This window comes from Symphalangus syndactylus, chromosome 8, assembly GCF_028878055.3.
Source record: "Symphalangus syndactylus isolate Jambi chromosome 8, NHGRI_mSymSyn1-v2.1_pri, whole genome shotgun sequence".
Taxonomy (NCBI): Eukaryota; Metazoa; Chordata; class Mammalia; order Primates; family Hylobatidae; genus Symphalangus; species Symphalangus syndactylus.
The window spans coordinates 75933184-75951839 of NC_072430.2; the positions used below are offsets into that span (position 1 = coordinate 75933184).

Sequence of the window (18656 nt, forward strand, 5' to 3'; positions counted from 1 at the left end):
CTCAAACTCCTGACCTCAGATGATGTGCCTGCCTCGGCCTCCCATAGTGCTGTGATTAAAAGCGTGAGCCACAGTGCCCAGCCATACTTTTTCATCATTAGACTTTGAACCTATCCATCTTGAATCTAAAATGTTTCTCTTGTGGACAACATATAGTTGGATCTTTTAAAATTCGGTCTCACACTGTTTGCCTTTTGATTAGAATATTTTAATATGCATGCATTTAATGTAATTATTACTGTGCTTGGAATTATGCCTGCCATTTTGCTGTTTGTTTTCTATATGTCTCATTTCTTTTGGTGGGGAGCGGGGACAGGGTCTTGCTCTGTCAGAGTCTAAAGTCCAGTGGCATGATCATGGCTCACTGCAGCCTCAAACTCCTGGGCCCAACCTGTCCTCCCCTCTCAGCCTGCCAAGTAGCTAGGACTACAGGCGTATGCCACCACACTTTGGCTGATTTGTTTTATTTTTAGTGGAGACGAGATCCTTCTATGTTGCCTAAGCTGGTCTTGAACTCTTGAGCTCAAGTGATCCTCCTGCCTTGGCCTCTCAAGGTGCTGGGATTACAGGTGTCAGCCACCACACCCAACCCTTTTTGTTATTTTGTTTCTTTTTTACTGCCTTCTTTTGTGTTAAAATTTTCTATTGAACCATTTCAATTCCTTTGTGGTTTTTTAATTTTTTTTTTTAAGTTATTTTCTTAGGCTGGGCTCGGTGACTAATGCCTATAATCCCAGTACTTTGGGAGGCCAAGGAGGGAGGATCACTTGAGGCCAGGAGTTTCAGACCAGTCTAGGCAACATAGCAAGACTCTATCTCTTTACCAAAAAAAAAAAAAAAAAAAAAAAAGAATTTGCAGAGTGTGGTGGCACACACCTGCTGTAGTCCTAGCTACTCAGTAGGATTACATCTTTTTTTTTTTTTTTTTTTTTTTTTTTTTTTTTTTTTTTGAGGCAGGGTTTTACTCCTGTTGCCCAGGCTGGAGTGCAAAGGTGTGACCTAGGCTCACTGCAACCTCTGCCTCCCAAGCTCAAGCGATTCTCCTGCCTTGGCCTCCCAAGTAGCTGGGACTAAAGGTGCATGCCATCGCACCTGGCTAAATTTTTGTACTTTTTGGTCTCATACTCCTGAGCTCAAGCAGTCTGCCTGCTTTGGCCTCCGAAAATGCTGGGATTACAGGCATGAGCCACCGTTCCTGGCCACATCCTTATGTATTACTATAAGCCAAACACTGGTTTATAATTATTGCTTTATGTAATTGTCTTTTAAATTAGTTGAGAGAAGAAAAGAGAGAAAATAATCTAACTTTTATATATACTAACTTTTATATATATTTTTATGAGTAGAGGTTAATTTCTTCATGTAGATTTCAGTGGTACTGTGTTCTTTTAGCCTGAAGGAGTTCTTTAATATTTCTTTTGGGCAGGTCAGCTAGCAGCAGATTTCCTCAGTCTTTGGTTTTCTGGGAATATCTTTATTTCACCTTTACTGTGAAGGATAGTTTTGCTGGATACAGAATTCTTGGTTGATAGGTTTTTTTTCTCCTGTTGGTACTTTGAATATATCATCCCACTGACTTCTGACCTCCTTGGTTTCTAGTGAGTCATTTTTCTCTTGCTGCTTTAAAGATTTTCTGTTTCTCTCACTTTTGACAGTTTGATTATGATATGTTTGGGTGTAGATCTCTTTATGTTTTTTCTAGTTGAAGTTTGAGCTTCCTAGATGTGTTGACCAGTGTTTTTCATCAAATTTGGGAAATTTTTGACCATTATTTCTTCAAGTATTTTTCTGTTCCTTCCTCTCCTCTCTTATATGCTCGAACAATTTTAATATAGGGTGGTGTCAGAGTTCAGTTTATATTTCATAACGCAGGGGACAATAGGTAAGGAGAATGAGTTAAAAAAAGGTTATTAGTTGACAAAAATACTGGTGGAAGCAGATAGAAGAAATAAATGTCCTCCAGGTTTCTAGGTGGCTTGTATAACTGGATGACGCAGGTAAATTAAAATGAGAAAAGACTGAAGAATGGGATAGGGTGACAAATTACATAACAGTCTTAGGTTTATTTTCTGTGTAGGTCTGTATTTTACTTATTTTGTTTTACTGTTGATTTCACCATTCTTAATAGGTCATAATTTCATCCCAAATTGATGCAGTGACTTGATTTCAGTTCTTATTATTTTAAAGTCATAGTCAAATAGCACTTAATAACTACATGCATATGATGTGTATAATTAACTGTGGCATAGAAGCATAAAAGGTATTTTAGTACAAATCAGTTGAATGAATGAATGTGTTTCTTGGAATCATAAGACATTACCCTGTCTCAGGCTTTTTTAAAAAAATAGCTTTATTGGTATATAATTAACACATCATACAATTCATTCACTTAAAGTAGACACTTTTAAGATGAAATTTACAGCACAACCATCACCATAATCTTTTTGTTGGTTTGAGACAGTCTCTCTCTGTCACCCAGGCTGGAGTGCAGTAGTGTGACTGCAGCTCACTGCAACCTCTGCCTCCTGAGTTCAAGTGACTCTCATGCCTCAGACTCCTGAGTAGCTGGGATCACAGGAATGTGCCACCACACCTGGCTAATTTTTGTATTTTTAGTAGAGACAGTGTTTTGCCATGTTGTCCAGGCTGGCCTCGAACTTCTAGTCTCAAGAGATCTGTCCACCTCTGCCTCCCAAAGTGCTAGCAGCCCTGGCGAATAATCTAATTTTGGAATATTCTGTTCCCCCATTAAAAAAAAACCCAAAAGAAATCCCTGTTAGCACTCCTTTCCTCCCATCAACTCCTATCCCTAGGCAACCACTAATCTACTTTCTGTCTCTATAAATTTGCCTATTCTGGACATTGGAATCATGCAATATATGACTAGTTTCTTTCACATAGCATAATGTTTTCAAGGTGCATTCTTACAGCATATAACAGTACTTAATTTCTTCTTATTGCCAAATAATATTCCATTGTGTGGTTATATCATTTTATTCATTGGTCAGTTGAACATTTTAGATTATTCCCACTTTTTGGCTCTTATGAATGAATAATGCTACTAGGAACAGTCATGTACAAATTTTTATGTGGACCTGTGTTTTCATATCTCTTGGGTATATACCTAAGACTGGAAATTATGGGAAATCTGGTAACTATGTTTAACTTTTTGAGGAATCACCAGACTATTTTCCAAAATGGCTACACCATTTTACATTTCCATTACCAGTGTATCAGGGTTTCAATTTCTCTTCATCAATACTTGTTACTGTGTTTTTAATTCTAGCCATCCTTGTAGGTATGAAGTGGTATATCATTGTGGTTTTGATTCACATTTCCTGTGGCTAGGGAGACTGTGCATCTTTTCATGTGTTTATTATCCACTTGTATATATCTTATTGATAAATGTCAATTTAGATCCTTTGCCCATTTTTTAGTTGGGTCTTTTTTTTTTTTTTTTACCAAATTATAAGGGTTTTTATACCAATTTAAACAAATCTGGATACAAGTGCTTTATTAGATACATGATTTGCAAATAGTCTCCCATTCTGTATGTTATTTTTTTCATTTTCTTACTGGTATCATTTGAAACACAAGAGTTTTAAAATTTTTGTCACCTAGTTTATCTGTTTTTTCTTTCGTTGCTTATGCTTTGGTCTCATTATCTAAGAAACCATTGTCTAACCAAAGGGCATGAAGATTTACTCCTGTGTTTTCTTCTAAGAGTTTTATAGTTTTACCTCTTAAATTTGGGACTATGATCAATTTTGGTTAATTTTTATGTATGGTGTGAGGAAAGGGGATCCTACTTTATTCTTTTGATGATAGAGATCCAATTGTCCCATCACCATTTGTTGAAAAGACTCTTCTTTCCCCCATTGAATTGCCTTTGCAACCTTCTCCAAGATTAACTGACCTAAATCTATGGTTTTATTTCTCGACTGTCAGTTCAGTTCCATTTCTGTATGTCTGTCCTTAATGCTAGTGTCACATGGTCTTGATTATCATAGGTTTGAAGTAAGTTTTGAAATCAGAAAGTGTTGAGTCCTCCAAGTTTTCTTCTTTTTTTTTTTTTTTCCCAGATGGAGTTGCTCTGTTGCCCAGGCTGGAGTGCGGTGGCACAATCTCGGCTCACTGCAACCTCTGCCACCTGGGTTGAAGTGATTCTTCTGCCTCAGCCTCCCAAGTAGCTGGGATTACAGGCACCCACCACCACGCCTGGCTGATTTTTGTATTTTTAGCAGAGACAGGGTTTCACCGTGTTGGCCAGGCTGGTCTCGAACTCCTGACCTGGTGATCCACCTGCCTTTGCCTCCCAAAGTGCTGGGATTACAGATGTGAGCCACCGTGCCTGGCCTGTTCTTTTTCAATATTGTTTTGGCTATTCTGGGTCCTTTGTCTTTCTGTATGAATTTTTTCCTTTTTTTACTTTTTTTTTTTTTTTTTTTTTTTTTTTTTTTTGTGAGACAGTCTCTGTCACCCAGGCTGGAGTTCAGCAGCACAATCTTGGCTCACTCACTACAACTTCCGCCTCCAAGAGTCAAGTGATTCTCATGCTTCAGCCTCCTGAGTAGCTGGGAGGAACGTGCATGACCACACCTGGCTAATTTGTTGTTTGTTTGTTTGGAGAAGGAGTCTCGCTCTGTCGCCCAGGCTGGAGTACAGTGGTGCGATCTCAGCTCACTGCAGCCTCCGCCTCCTGGGTTCAAGCAATTCTCCTGCCTCAGTCTCCTGAGTAGCTGAGATTACAGGCATGCACCACCATGCTCGGCTGATTTTTGTATTTTTAGTAGAGACAGGGTTTCACCGTGTTGGCCAGGCTGGTCTCTAACTCCTGACCTCAGGTGATCTGCCTGCCTCAGGTCTCCCAAAGTGCTGAGATTACAGGCGTGTGCCACTGTGCCTGATCTGTTCATCCAAATTTGAATCTCTCATTTATACAGCTACTTTAATTGGAATCAAAACTAAGATACATGTGATACCATGCCAGTTAAAAAGTTTAAATTTGAGGCTGGGTGCAGTCACTTATGCTTGTAATCCTAGCACTTTGGGAGGCTGAGGTGAGTGGATCACTTGAGCCCAGGAATTCGAGACCAGCCTGGGCAACATGGTGAAACCCTGTCTCTACAAAAAATATAAAAATTAGCCGAGTGTGGTGGCGGGAGCCTGTAGTCCTAGCTACTAGGGAGGCTGAAATAGGAGGATCACCTGATCCTGGGAGGTTGAGGCTGTGGTGAGCCATGATCATGCCACTACACTCCAGCTTGAGTGACAGAGTGAGACTCTGTCTCAAAGAAAAAAAAAAAGTTTAAATTTGAAATGGGTAGCTCTTGATTCACAAATATTAATACAAATGTCTTTGCAAAAGGATTGGATTTATTATTTTGACAAAGATAATAGTTTTATTTATAAGGAATAGTCCTTTCATGTTGTAACTTTTGTATGTGTAATTTTTTTAAGAATATTTGCCTTCCTAGCCTAGCATATATGTTGAGATTGCAAATGATGAAGAAATTATATTGAGTATCAGGGAAATGTTAATATTATTCTGCTTTATTTATTTAGCGGAAGATCCATCCAAAAGCTATGTGAAATTACGAGACTTTGTGCTTGTGAAGCTTTGTCAAGATTTGCCCTGTTTTTCCCGAGAAAAATTAATGCAAGGATTCAATGAAGATATGGCGATAGAGGCACAACAGAAGTTCAAAATAAATAAGGTATTTTTATTCTGTAGGAGGAAAACAGATTTAAATTACAAACAAATTTTTAAAGTGTATACCTTAACTAAAATATTATAAGGACATTAAGAATACATGTGTGGGAACCAGCAGTGGTTAACAGTACAGCTTTGAAGCCAAATTGCCTGAGTTCAAATCTAGCTCCAACCCTTGCTCTGTGATTTATGGCAATTTAATTTACCTCGTGCCTCAGTTTCCTCATTAATAAAATGGGAAGATAATAGGTGTTATTGTTATATTAAGCATAACAAGCAGAGGAAAGGTGGATAATAGGATCTTATTTTTGCTCTTTAAAGTAGTTGCACCCCTGGAGACATTATTGGTGGGAAGAAGGGTTGAAGTAAAACACGTATTTCATTTTATATACTTTTATATATTTATTTAAATTTTAAAGTGGTAAATGTCTTAAGATACCTACAGAAAAAATAATATGGAAGTTCAGAGAAGGAAGTTTATTGCATTTATGTAAGCAAGGAAATCAGTGGTTATTTCATAGAAAGGATGGCATTTGATGTAAACCTTGAAGAATGAGTAGGATTTGGATTATGAAAGTATGTGGGATGGGCTGGGAGTGGTGGCTCACGTCTATAATCCCAGCACTTTGGGAGGCCGAGGCGGACAGATCATGAGGTCAGGACATCGAGACCATCCTGGCTAACGTGGTGAAACACCATCTCTACTAAAAATACAAAAAAGCCAGTCCTGGTGGCATGTGCCTGTAGTGCCAGCTACTCGGGAGACTGAGGCAGGAGAATTGCTTGAACCTGGGAGGCGGAGGTTGCAGTGAGCCGAGATGGTGCCACTGCACTCCAGCCTGGGCGACCGAGCGAGACTCCCATCTCAAAAAAAAAAAAAAAAAAAAAAAAAAAAAGAAATTTGTTTAGGCTGGGCGAGGTGGCTCACGCCTGTAATCCCAGCACTTTGGGAGGCCGAGGTGGGTGGATCACGAGGTCAGGAGTTTGAGACCAGCCTGTCCAATATGGTGAAACCATGTCTCTACTACAAATACAAAAATTAGCTGGGCGTGGTGGCGCATGCCTGTAATCCCAGCTACTCAGGAGGCTGAGGCAGAAGAATCGCTTGAACCTGGGAGGCGGAGGTTGCAGTGAGCCGAGATCATGCCACTGCACTCCAGCCTGGGCAACAGAGAGAGACTGCATCTTAAAAAAAAAAAAAAAAAAAAAAATTTGTTTAATAGCTCAGCTTTTAAAAGAAAGGGCATATGAATATTTATATATATATATATATATATATATACACACACACACACACACACATATATATATACACACACACATATATATATATATATTTAATGGTGCTTTCTTAAAAAAGGAATTCAAACTCCCTACCTAGGGCACAAAGAGCCCATGATAATCTGGACCCTGCCTACCTTGCTAGCTTCAGCCTGTTAGTACTTTGCCACATGCTCTGGCTTTACTGATCTTCTAGCTGTTTCCCAACTCTGCCACACATCCTTCTTCCTTCTGTATTCCTTTACATATTCTGTTCTCTTTACCTGAAATACTCCCTTTTCCTAACTGCCTGGCCAAATAGTACTCATTTTTTTTTTTTTTTTTTTTTTTTTTTTTTTTTTGAGATGGAGTCTCGCTCTGTCGCCCAGGCTGGAGTGCAGTGGCGCGATCTCGGCTCACTGCAAGCTCCGCCTCCCGGGTTCACGCCATTCTCCTGCCTCAGCCTCTCCGAGTAGCTGGGACTACAGGCGCCCGCCACCACGCCCGGCTAATTTTTTTTGTATTTTTAGTAGAGACGGGGTTTCACCGTGGTCTCGATCTCCTGACCTCGTGATCCGCCCGCCTCGGCCTCCCAAAGTGCTGGGATTACAAGCGTGAGCCACCGCGCCCGGCCTAATAGTACTCATTTTTTCAGGTTCAACTCAGGTTCCCTTCCAGGAAGTCAGAAAATATTACCTTCTCAACCTACCCATACCCCAACTCCCTGCCCAAATAAATATGTAAGTGAAACAACGCCAACAGAAAAACTGTGGTTCTCCTTTGGCTTCAGTGCTACCGAAAACTTCCTGATTCTTCTGATATTTCCTTGATACCATTTGTCTTTTTTTTTTCCTTTTCCTTTTTTTTTTTGAGACAGGCTTTCTTGCTCTGTCACCTGAGGTGGAGTACAGTGGTGTAATCACGGCTCACTGCAGCCTCAACCTCCTGGGCTCAAATGACTCTCCCACCTCAGCCTCCCAAGTAGCTGGGACTGCAGGGGTACACCACCACACCTGGCTAATTTTTGTGTAGAGACAGGGTTCCTACAGGCTGTTCTCAAACTGCTAGGCTCAAGCGATCTGCCCACCTTGGCCTCCCAAAGTGCTGGAAGTACAGGCATGAGCCACCATGTCCAGCCCTGTCTGCTTTTTAACTGTCACTGTACTACCAGGTTTCTGACCTTTCTCCTTTTATCACTGTATATGCTTCCCTCAGGTGACCTTAACCAGCCTTATGGTTTTAACTCTTACCTATATACTGACATTGCTTAAATCCTTGCCCTTAGACTAGAATTTTCTTCAGATTTTCTATTTTCTGCTGCCTCCTAAATCTCTCCTAGGCTGTGAAAACTCACATTTTCACATCCTTCTCTAAGTCAGTTTTTCCTCTCATATGTTTCTAGAGTCCTTGTCCCCTTGGTCTTCTTACTTGTGCTGTTCCAGTTCATGCCCTCATCGTTTTTTATCTGATGTAATAACTCAGATTCTTGATTGGTCTCTCTGCACTTCTTTTTACTACCATTTCTTTGTAGCTAAAAGAGTGACTTATTTAAAATTCAAAATTTGTGCATATTGCTTACATTCCTTTTTAAAATCTGTCACGAAGGCTGGGGCAGTGGCTCACGCCAGTAATTCTTATATTTTGGGAGGTTGAGGCAGGAGGATTGTTTGAAGTTGGGAGTTGAAGACCAGCCTGGGCAACAAAGTGAGACCCCATTTCTACCAAAAAAAAAAAAAAAAAAAAAATAGCCGGGTGTGGTGGTGTATGCCTGTGGTCCCAGCTGCTCAGGAGGCTGAGGTGGGAGGATGGCTTGAGTCTAGGAGGTTGAGGCTGCAGTGAACTATGGTTGTGCCACATTAAATTATCCTTACCATAATCATTTGTGTTACCCACTAGACTGCTTGAGGGCAACTACTTTATTGGCTTTCCTCTGGTATCTAGCACAATTCCTTGCTCATGGCAGATATTAAATATATCCTGTGTTCTTTTGGGAAAGTGTCATTATTTTTACTTTGAAAATGTTCACATTTTCTTTTGTTTCATTCTAGCAACATGCTAGAAGGGTTTATGAAATTCTTCGACTACTGGTAACTGACATGAGTGATGCCGAACAATACAGAAGCTATAGACTGGATATTAAAAGAAGACTAATTAGCCCATATAAGGTAGGACTTTCAAGAATCTTAAACATCGTATTCTTTTCACTGTTTAAAACAGAAGAAAAGCTACCAAATGCCAGTATATGAGAGAGTCCAAGTCATTTTGTAAAATTAACTTTTACAAAAGTAGAAATATTCTTCCAGTAATTTATAAAAATTCTCACTCATGGCCGGGCATGGTGGCCCACACCTGTAATCCCAGCACTTAGGGAGGCCAAGGCGGGTGTATCACCTGAGGTCAGGAGTTCAAGACCAGCCTGGCCAACGTGGTGAAACCCTGTCTCTACTAAAAATACAAAAATTAGCCAGGCATGGTGGTGGGCGCCTGTAATCCCAGTGACTTGGGAGGCTGAAGCAGGAGAATCGCTTGAATCCGGGAGGGGGAGGTTGCTGTGAGCCAAGATTGCACCATAGCACTCCAGCCTGGGTGACAAGAGCAAAACTCCATCTGAAAAAAAAAAAAAAAAAAAGCTGGATGCAGTGGCTCACGCCTGTAATCCCAGCACTGTGGGAGGCTGAGGTAGGTGGATCACTTGAGGTCAGGAGTTCAAGACCACCCTGGCCAACATGGCAAAATCCCATCTCTACTAAAAATACAAAAATTAGCTGGGCATGATAACACGTGCCTGTAATCCCAGCTGTTTGAGAGGCTGAGGCACGAGAATCACTTGAACCCAAGAGGTGGAGGTTGCAGTGAGCTGAGATTGTGCCACTGCACTTCAGCCTGGGCGACAGAATGAAACTGTGTCTCAGAACAAACAAACAAACAAACTTATCCCAAGGATAGTCTACCATGGTTAGCTTTTCTTTCATTTGTATGCATCTTTAAAAAATCTGAATGCCTAGTCTCTTCCCTAACAAATTATCTTGTTTTTCCCAAGTTTCTTGTCTCAGTTGTTATATATATATATATATATTCTTTTTTCTCTCTTCCCAGATAAAAGCAAAGTTACATATATATATATATATTCTCTTTGCTTTTGCTTTCTTCTTCCTAAAAATAGCCTTTGTTGCTATTTATTAATATAATCTGTGTACCTTACCATAGCCAAAACCATGTTAGTACTATTATATTTTTAAACATTCTTCTTGCCCTTTTTTCCCACTTCTTTGTCATCTTCCATATTTTCCCTCGTAGATCAAATTGGCCTTATCATTTGGACATTGTTAGGATGGATATTGTTTATGCCACCTTATGTGAATGAAAATTTGCTGTCTAGGCCAGGCGTGGTAGCTCATGCCTGTAATCCCAGCACTTTGGGAGGCCAAGGTGGGCAGGTCACCAGAGCTCAGGAGTTCAAGACCAGCCTGGCCAATATGGCAAAACCTAGCCTCTACTAAAAATACAAAAATTAGTTGGGTGTGGTGGCAGGTGCCTGTAATCCCAGCTACTTGGGAGGCCGAGGCAAGGGAATCACTTGAACCTGGGAGGCAGAGATTGCAGTGAGCCGAGATCACATCACTGCAATCCAGGCTGGGCAACAGAGCAAGACTCCATCTCAAAAAAAAAAAAAAAAAAATTTCTTAAAAAAAGGCCAGGTGCGGTGGCTCATGTCTATAATCCCAGCAATTTGGGAGGCTGAGGCGGGCAGATCATCTGAGGTCAGGAGTTCGAGACCAGCCTGGCCAACATGGTGAAACCCTGTGTCTACTAAAAATACAAAAATCAGCCAGGCATGGTGGGAGGTGCCTGTAATCCCAGCTACTCTGGAGGCTGAGGCAGGAGAATTGATTGAACCTGGGAGGCAGAGGTTGCAGTAAGCCAAGATTGTGCCATTGTACTCCAGCCTGGGTGATAAGAGCAAAACTCCATCTCAAAAAAGAAGAAAATTTGTCATCTAGTTGCAGCTGAGTAGTGGGCTGATTGGCAGAATATTTAATTTATTCAACAGATAATTATTGAGTACAGTTGCTCAATGATGAAATGTTGTTGCTACATTTACATATACTATACCTATAGGGTTATACATCACAATAGCTGAGAACATAAATGACCAAGTTGAATCTGCATTACAATTTGAGAAAGTAAATTAAATAACTATATCAGGTACACGTAGTTTTAGTTTTTCTTTGTAAATTTAAAGAAAATTTAAGTTTTATTTGCCATGGATTCTGCTTTATAGAGCCAGTCTTGAATGCTGATGGTTCATTGGCTGACCCTACTTGCTGAATCCCAACTTTTCCTTCATAGCATCTTTTTACTTTGCAGTGCAACTGTATTTCCTAATTTGTCATTGTAATTCTGTTCAACTATATCACATTCTGAATATAAAAGTAATTATTATTTGCCTGACTAAATCATTTTATCTTGAATTCATACATAGATGTATGAATAGTTCCTCATAGTGTCATTTCATTGCAGTTTAATAGTTTTTCTATTTTACAGGCCATCATCTGCATATAGCAGGTTTGTAATAAATTATAATGGTCTCCTCAAAAATTATCCAAAGTAGCATTTTATTATTTGATGTTATCAATTCAGAAACATCAGAAAATGGGTAGAAATGGTACTTTCCAAAGGTTTTGATCTTTAAGTAATATTTGGTAGCTAGAAAATGTCTTAATGATGAAATTTGGGTACAGAGAACAGTATAAATAGATGGCAACATTTAAGAGTATTAAGATTTTACTAAAGTAAAATAATTTATTGAATTATGTATTTCAGATATTGTAACTTTTATATAAAATATAACAAATGAGTACAAATAGTAGTCACGCAGCTAATGCCAAATAATGGGAATCTCTGTAGTTCATAAGTGCAAGTATTTTCTACTCTTAAAGAATGATAATTCTTTTTTATATTAAGTACCTTTACCTGTCCAGCCAGTTCACCAGTCTAAAAGGCCAGAACTGGGCCGGGTGTGGTGGCTCATGGCTGTAATCCCAACAGTTTGGGAGGCCAAGGTGGGTGGATCACTTGGGCCCAGGAGTTCTAGAACAGTACATCCGAAACATGAAAGCTTCATATTTGCAATAATGCCACCCAACCAGGAATCTTGGAGTTATTCTTCATTCTTCCTTCCTCTTATCACCCAGTATTTTCTCCCCTAAATCTGCCCTGTCCTCTCCATCTCTGCTGCTGCTGACTTGATCTAGGCCTTCATCAACTCTGGCTTGAACTACTGCAGTAGCTGCCCAGTCCTCCAGTCCCATCCTAAACATCTCTGACACAGTGTCCTGCATAAAAGTTGTTATCAGCTACCTGTTGCAAACTCCTCAGCATACCGGTATCCTAAGTCAAACCTGGAGGGTTTAGTATGATAATGTATGTCTGGAACTTAATAAAGACTCAAATGCTAGTTAATATATTTTTAAAGTACAGCAGTTTTCCATTTGTCTTTCTGAAACATTTCTAACAGTTTATGTTAAAATTAGCGTGTGGCCCATAAGTACCTCACTGGGTGGAATTTAAAATGTAATTAATTAATGATTGAATAGTAAAATGAAGAATAATAGCACTTAATCTCAGTTGTCTTTCTTCAGCTAATGTCTTTTATTTATTAAACAAATATTTGAGTGTCTATACTGCCCAGAGTTCTTTAAAGTTTTGGAGGGGGCTGCTAGTCAAATGTCTATATTTACCATCACTGGACACAAATACCAAGTCTTCTTGTTAACTCTTTTTAGAGGGTTTGCAATTCATGGTTATGTTTAAGCTTCCTTAAAAAAAAAACAAAAAAAAAAAAACAACAAAAAAAAAACACAGTGTGGGACACAAGTTTGGGCATATTCATACTATTCTTATTTTTAACATTGGAGACTTAAAATTGTAAGACTATAAGGAAATATATTTGCTTTCTTCGTCTAACAAATAATTGTTTGTCACTTAGAAAAAGCAGAGAGATCTTGCTAAGATGAGAAAATGTCTCAGACCAGAAGAACTGACAAACCAGATGAACCAAATAGAAATAAGCATGCAACATGAACAGCTGGAAGAGAGTTTTCAGGAACTAGTGGAAGATTACCGGCGTGTTATTGAACGACTTGCTCAAGAGTAAAGATTATACTGCTCTGTACAGGAAGCTTGCAAATTTTCTGTACAATGTGCTGTGAAAAATCTGATGACTTTAATTTTAAAATCTTGTGACATTTTGCTTATACTAAAAGTTATCTATCTTTAGTTGAATATTTTCTTTTGGAGAGATTGTATATTTTAAAATACTGTTTAGAGTTTATGAGCATATATTGCATTTAAAAAAAGATATAGCTTCTGAAATACTACTGCAATTGCTTCCCTTCTTAAACAGTATAATAAATGCTTAGTTGTGATATGTTAATGTGTGGTGATATGATTCTTAAATACTTACAATAAACCTCATTCTTAAATACTTATCATTCCTTCCACACTTTGCTTCTAAGATTTTACATCTGACACCTTTAAAACATTTCTTTAAGGTTATCCTGGTAATTTTATTTTTTCAATATGATTTTTCTTTCTTTTTTAACTTTTAGGTTCAGGGGTACATGTGGAGGTTTGTTACACAGGTAAACGAGTGTCTCGGGGGTTTCTTGTACAGATTATTTCAACACCCAGGTACTAGGCCTAGTACCCAATAGTTACTATTTCTGCTCTTCTCCCAAACTCCACCTTCAAGTAGGCCCCAGTATCTGTTGTTCCCTTCTTTGTGTCCATGTGTTCTCATCATTTACTCCACTTGTTAAGTGAGAACATACAGTATTTGGTTTTCTGTGCCTGTGTTAGTTTGCTAAGGACAGTGGCTTCCTGCTCCATCCATGTCCTGGCAAAATACATGATCTTGTTCTTTTTTATGACTGCATAGTATTCTGTGGTGTATATATACCACATTTTCTTTATCCAATCTGTCACTGATGGACATTTAGGTTGATTCCATGTCTTTGCTATTGTGAATAGTGCTGCAGTGAATGTTTGCATGTGTGTGTCTTTATGGTAGACTGATTGATATTCCTCTGAGTATATACCTAGTAATGGGATTGCTGGGTCAAATGGTAGTTCTGTTTTTAGCTCTTTCAGGAATTGCCACACTGCTTTCCACAGTGGTTGGACTAATTTATACTCCCACCAACGGTTTATAAGTGTTCCCTTTTCTCCATTACCTTGCTGGCATCTGTTATTTTTTGACTTTAATAACAGCCATTCTGACTGGTGTAAGATGGTATCTCATTGTGATTTTGATTTACATTTCTCTAATGATCAGTGGTGGTGGGCTTTTATTCATATGCTTATTGGCTACATGTGTGTCTTCTTTGAAAAGTGTTCACGTCTCTTTTTAATGGGGTTGTTTGGTTTTTTCCTTGTAAATTTGTTTTAAGTTCTTACTGATTTTTCATAATAGGAAATGTTCTTAGTATAGATTTTATTTTGTTTTAAATAAAATCCTATTAACTGTATTATGGCAGGTAAGAGGGAAATCAATCCTATTAACTCTATTAAGGCAGGAAGGCAGGTAAGAGGGAAATCAAGCTAGATACAGCCTAAAAGCCAAAATTTTGGCATCAAATATTATTTGAAGATAACTTAGAAGTTAGCATAAACATTCTATAAATAAAAATGGAAGATAGAAATCAGTGTATAAAAATCCAATTTACACATCATTATTAAAATATATCTTGTGTAAAATGAGACGCCCATCTATTTGGATTTGCTGTAAGGTTACCAAGGTATTGAATACAGCAAGAAAAAATAATGACAAACTGCCTAATATAGTCTTGTTTTTAATGGAGTATAAATAGATTGCTGGAAACAGAATCATTCAAAGTAAAAGTTTGAGATGTTTATAATGTATGCTAGTAAACAAGGTATTATATAACAAAAACAGGATGTAAATTGAAATTTACTTTTAAAAATCTGATTTGATGGATGCTTGGGGCAGAATCCCAAGTTGGACAGGCATTATCTTGTCCTTTGATCAATTTCCGTCCGTAAAATCTGTCAGAGAAGTAAAGTAACGGGTAGCCTCTGGACACAAAATAGCTGTGGCCAGCAGCATACCAACAGCACTACTGTTCCCTTAAAATGAGGGAGCTATAAAAGTTTCAAACCGTCTCATCTTAGAAGCCTGTATATAGATAAAACTTGTTGACTTCTGAGAGATAATATCTGTACATAATTTGCTACAGATAAAATGAACTAGTTCAGTTAAAATCCTCTCTGAAATGATATGAAAGCAATTTGTCTTTCATATAAATTGGCTAATTTTTAATTTTTTTATCGACAGTTCACAACTGATACTTAAAGATGAGCTCTGAAGAAAGCATCAATACCATCTAAACCAATTATCTTTCAAGATTTTTTTTGTATAAAAACCAGAAAGAAAATGTGATGCTGATTTTCCTATTCTTTTGTTTGTTTGTTTTGAGACGAAGTCTCTGCTGCCTAGGTTGGAATGCAGCTCACTGCATCCTCCGCCTCCCGGGTTCAAGTAATTCTCCTGCCTCAGCCTCCCAACTAGCTGGGATTACAGGCCTGAGCCACCACGCCCAGCTAATTTTTGTATTTTTAGTAGAGACAGGGTTTCACCATGTTGGCGAGGCTGGTCTTGAACTTCTGACCTCAAATGATCTGCCCTCGGCCTCCCAAAGTGCTGGGATTACAGGCATTGAGCCACAGTGCCCGGCCTCTTACTTTTTCCCTGTCCTCTACAAATTGTGTTTTCTCTACATGTATTTCCTTCTGAGCATCAGATTTTTCATCTGTAAAATTGAGGTTGTACTAGAATGATCTCTAGGCTCACTCCCTCCTTGTTCTAGGTTCTGTGCTTGTCGTTTTCATATCTTTCTCCTTACCCTTATACTTTTATACTCAGATGTGGGTGTAGATGTGGTATATGTCTAAAATAAAACACTTTTCTAAGTCACACAAGGATATTCATAGTTTATACGTGACATAGTTTGTATGAGAAGGGAGGGAAAAAAGACTGTGTCCGTGATTGTCTCCAAGTTGCTGGGGCCCCAGTTTGTTGTACCAGAGCCTTGTCTAGGCTGAAAATCTATCAGACCTGATTGACTGCCATCTTCGCCTACTAGAGAAGAGCTGGCAGCAAAGCTACCAAGGCCATATTTAATAATAATAATCACACCTGAGAGGTCAACTGATTTAATTCCTTAAATCTTAAGTTCTTTTTCTTAGAATTTAAAAGCCAGTTTAACTATTAAATACTGATTTAATAAAGTACTCATAATTCTTCCAAATAAAATTATTTTTGCATTTGTATATCTCTGTGTATATACTTGGAACATAGTATATATTTTTGTGCATGTATATATTTGTATCTGTGAAATCATTTCCTGGGAAATGTAGTTAACTTGAGTTAAAGGATAAGTATGTCTATCGCTCTATTACAAAAACATGCCATATTTTGCAGAATCATTGTTAAAATACTACCCGATGTGAATGTATACACCAATTTTAACAGAATTTCAATGACGTGGGATGTTTGTTGTTTCCATAGATATAATATCTTATTTACATTTATTTTACTGGGAAGGTTGAATTGTGTGTGTGTGTGTAAAATCTTTTCCTTGATATGAATTAACTGTTTTTTTTTAATGTATGTTTTGCAGTCTACACTGTCAATTTATAAATGGACAATAAATCCAGAGGCCACACTACAAGTAAGTGGCAAAGCCAGGAATATACACTAGGCTCCCGACTTCTACTCCATCTCATCTTCCATCAAGTAGGCCAGCCAAGTAAAGCATGCCAGCCCACTAGGCTGTTCCTAAGAGGGACTTTTAGAGGAGCAAGTATTAAGAAAAGTATGTTTGGCCATGCACGGTGGCTAACGCCTGTAATCCCAACACTTTAGGAGGCTAAGGTGGGGGACTGCTTGAGGCCAGTAGTTCAAGACCAGCCTGGGCAACATAGCAAGCCCCCGTCTAAAAAAGTTTAAAAATTAGGCTTGGTGGCCAACATAGTGAAACCCCATCTCTACTAAAAATAAAAATAATTAGCTGGGTGTGGTGGCAGGCGCCTATAATCCCAACTACTTGGGAGGCTGAGGGAGGAGAATCGCTTGAACCTGGGAGGCAGAGGTTGCAGTGAGCCGAGATTGCACCACTGCACTCCAGCCCAGGGAACAGTGTGAGACTCCATCTCAAAACAAAACAAAACGAAAAGAAAAATTAGGTTTGGTAGTGCACACCTGTGGTGGTGCAAGCCAGGCTACTTGGGAGGCTGAGGCGGGAGGATTGCTTGAGCTTAGGAGTTCAAGGTTGCAGTTAGGTATGTTCACACCACCATACTCCAGCCTGGGTGACAAAGCCAGACCCTGTCCTCTTAAAAAAAAAAAAGAAAAAGCTGGACTTGATGTCACATGCCTGTAGTCCCAGCTACTTGGGAGGCTGAGGCGGGAGGATAGCTTGAGCCCAGGAGTTCAAGACTAGCCTAAGCAAAGTAGAGAGACCCCCATCTCTAAAAATAAGAAAAAAGTAAAAAAACACAAAAAACCTTAAGAGTATGTTTGATAGCAATGACTGAAATTATCAATGCCTCTGGAAATATAGCCTGAAGTTACTCTTCCTCTCAACATTTAATCTTCAACTTTTCTGTGTTCCCATATGCCTTTACATTTCTATTATAAATATTTCATTCTTGTTTTATGAGGTGTGGTGGAATTATACAGTGCATTTAGTTTACTCACTGAGTTGGGCAGAGCTGTGTTTATGTATATGTGATATTTCAATAGGAAGTACGCACATGGAAATAAAAAGCAACAGGGCATACAATGAAAATTTCCTCACTGCATTCCTCCAGAAACAACCAGTTATCAATATCTTGTGTATCTTTCAGAGATACATGCAAAAGGGAGCATGTATGTATATATATTTTTTATATACCATATGTATATGTGATGACCTACCAAGTTTTCTAACTGCTTTTTTACTTTTGGGGATTATTTCAGCTATCTTGTTTAATGGCAGCATGGTATTCCATTGTGTGGATATATCATAAGTTACTCTACCAGTAACATATTTATGTTGTTTCCAATATTTTCCTTTACAAACAATGCTGCAATGCCTATTGTATATGTGCTATGCATACATATACAAGTATACCAATAGATGAAAGTCCTAGAAGTCATGGACATTAGTCTAACCTCACTCTTACAGTGACTCTACTACCTTTACAACAGTTAAAATTATCACCATAAACTAAGCTTGTGGGAACTTTATAATGTCCCAATTTGAATAAACTATGCAAACAGGAGCATATTGGACTTCTCCATCTCTTTCATGGCTAGAAATTTGAATTACCTTTTTTTGTTGTTGTTAGAGACAGGGTCTCACTCTGTCACCCAGGCTGGAGTGCAGTGGCATGATCTCAGCTCATTGCATCCTCAGCCCCTCCAAGTAGCTGGGACCACAGGCAAGTGCCACCAGGCCTGGCTAATTTTTATATATTTTTGTTGTTGGTAGAGACAGGGTTTCACCATGTTGCCCCGGCTGGTCTCAAACTCCTGAGCTCAAGCGATCCACCCACCTCGGCCTCCCAAAATGGGATTACAGGCGTGAGCCACTGTGCCTGGCCTTATCTTAAATGCACA

General features: G+C 38.9%; 2 protein-coding genes across 3 annotated transcripts in view; one reads left to right on the forward strand and one right to left on the reverse strand.

Annotated features, from left to right (window-relative positions):
• Positions 1-13409, forward strand: part of HAT1 (histone acetyltransferase 1) — a 69219-nt gene extending 55810 nt beyond the window's left edge. For both annotated transcript variants that reach the window (XM_055289730.2, XM_055289731.2), the window contains exons 9-11: positions 5566-5717; positions 9022-9138; positions 12963-13409. In XM_055289730.2, coding sequence (XP_055145705.1) covers positions 5566-5717; positions 9022-9138; positions 12963-13130 — 437 coding nt within the window. In that variant the 3' untranslated portion in view covers positions 13131-13409. The remainder of the gene's footprint in view (positions 1-5565; positions 5718-9021; positions 9139-12962) is intronic.
• The window catches only part of SLC25A12 (solute carrier family 25 member 12), a 238474-nt gene that overhangs the window by 209099 nt on the left and 10719 nt on the right, over positions 1-18656 (reverse strand). The window lies entirely within an intron of this gene.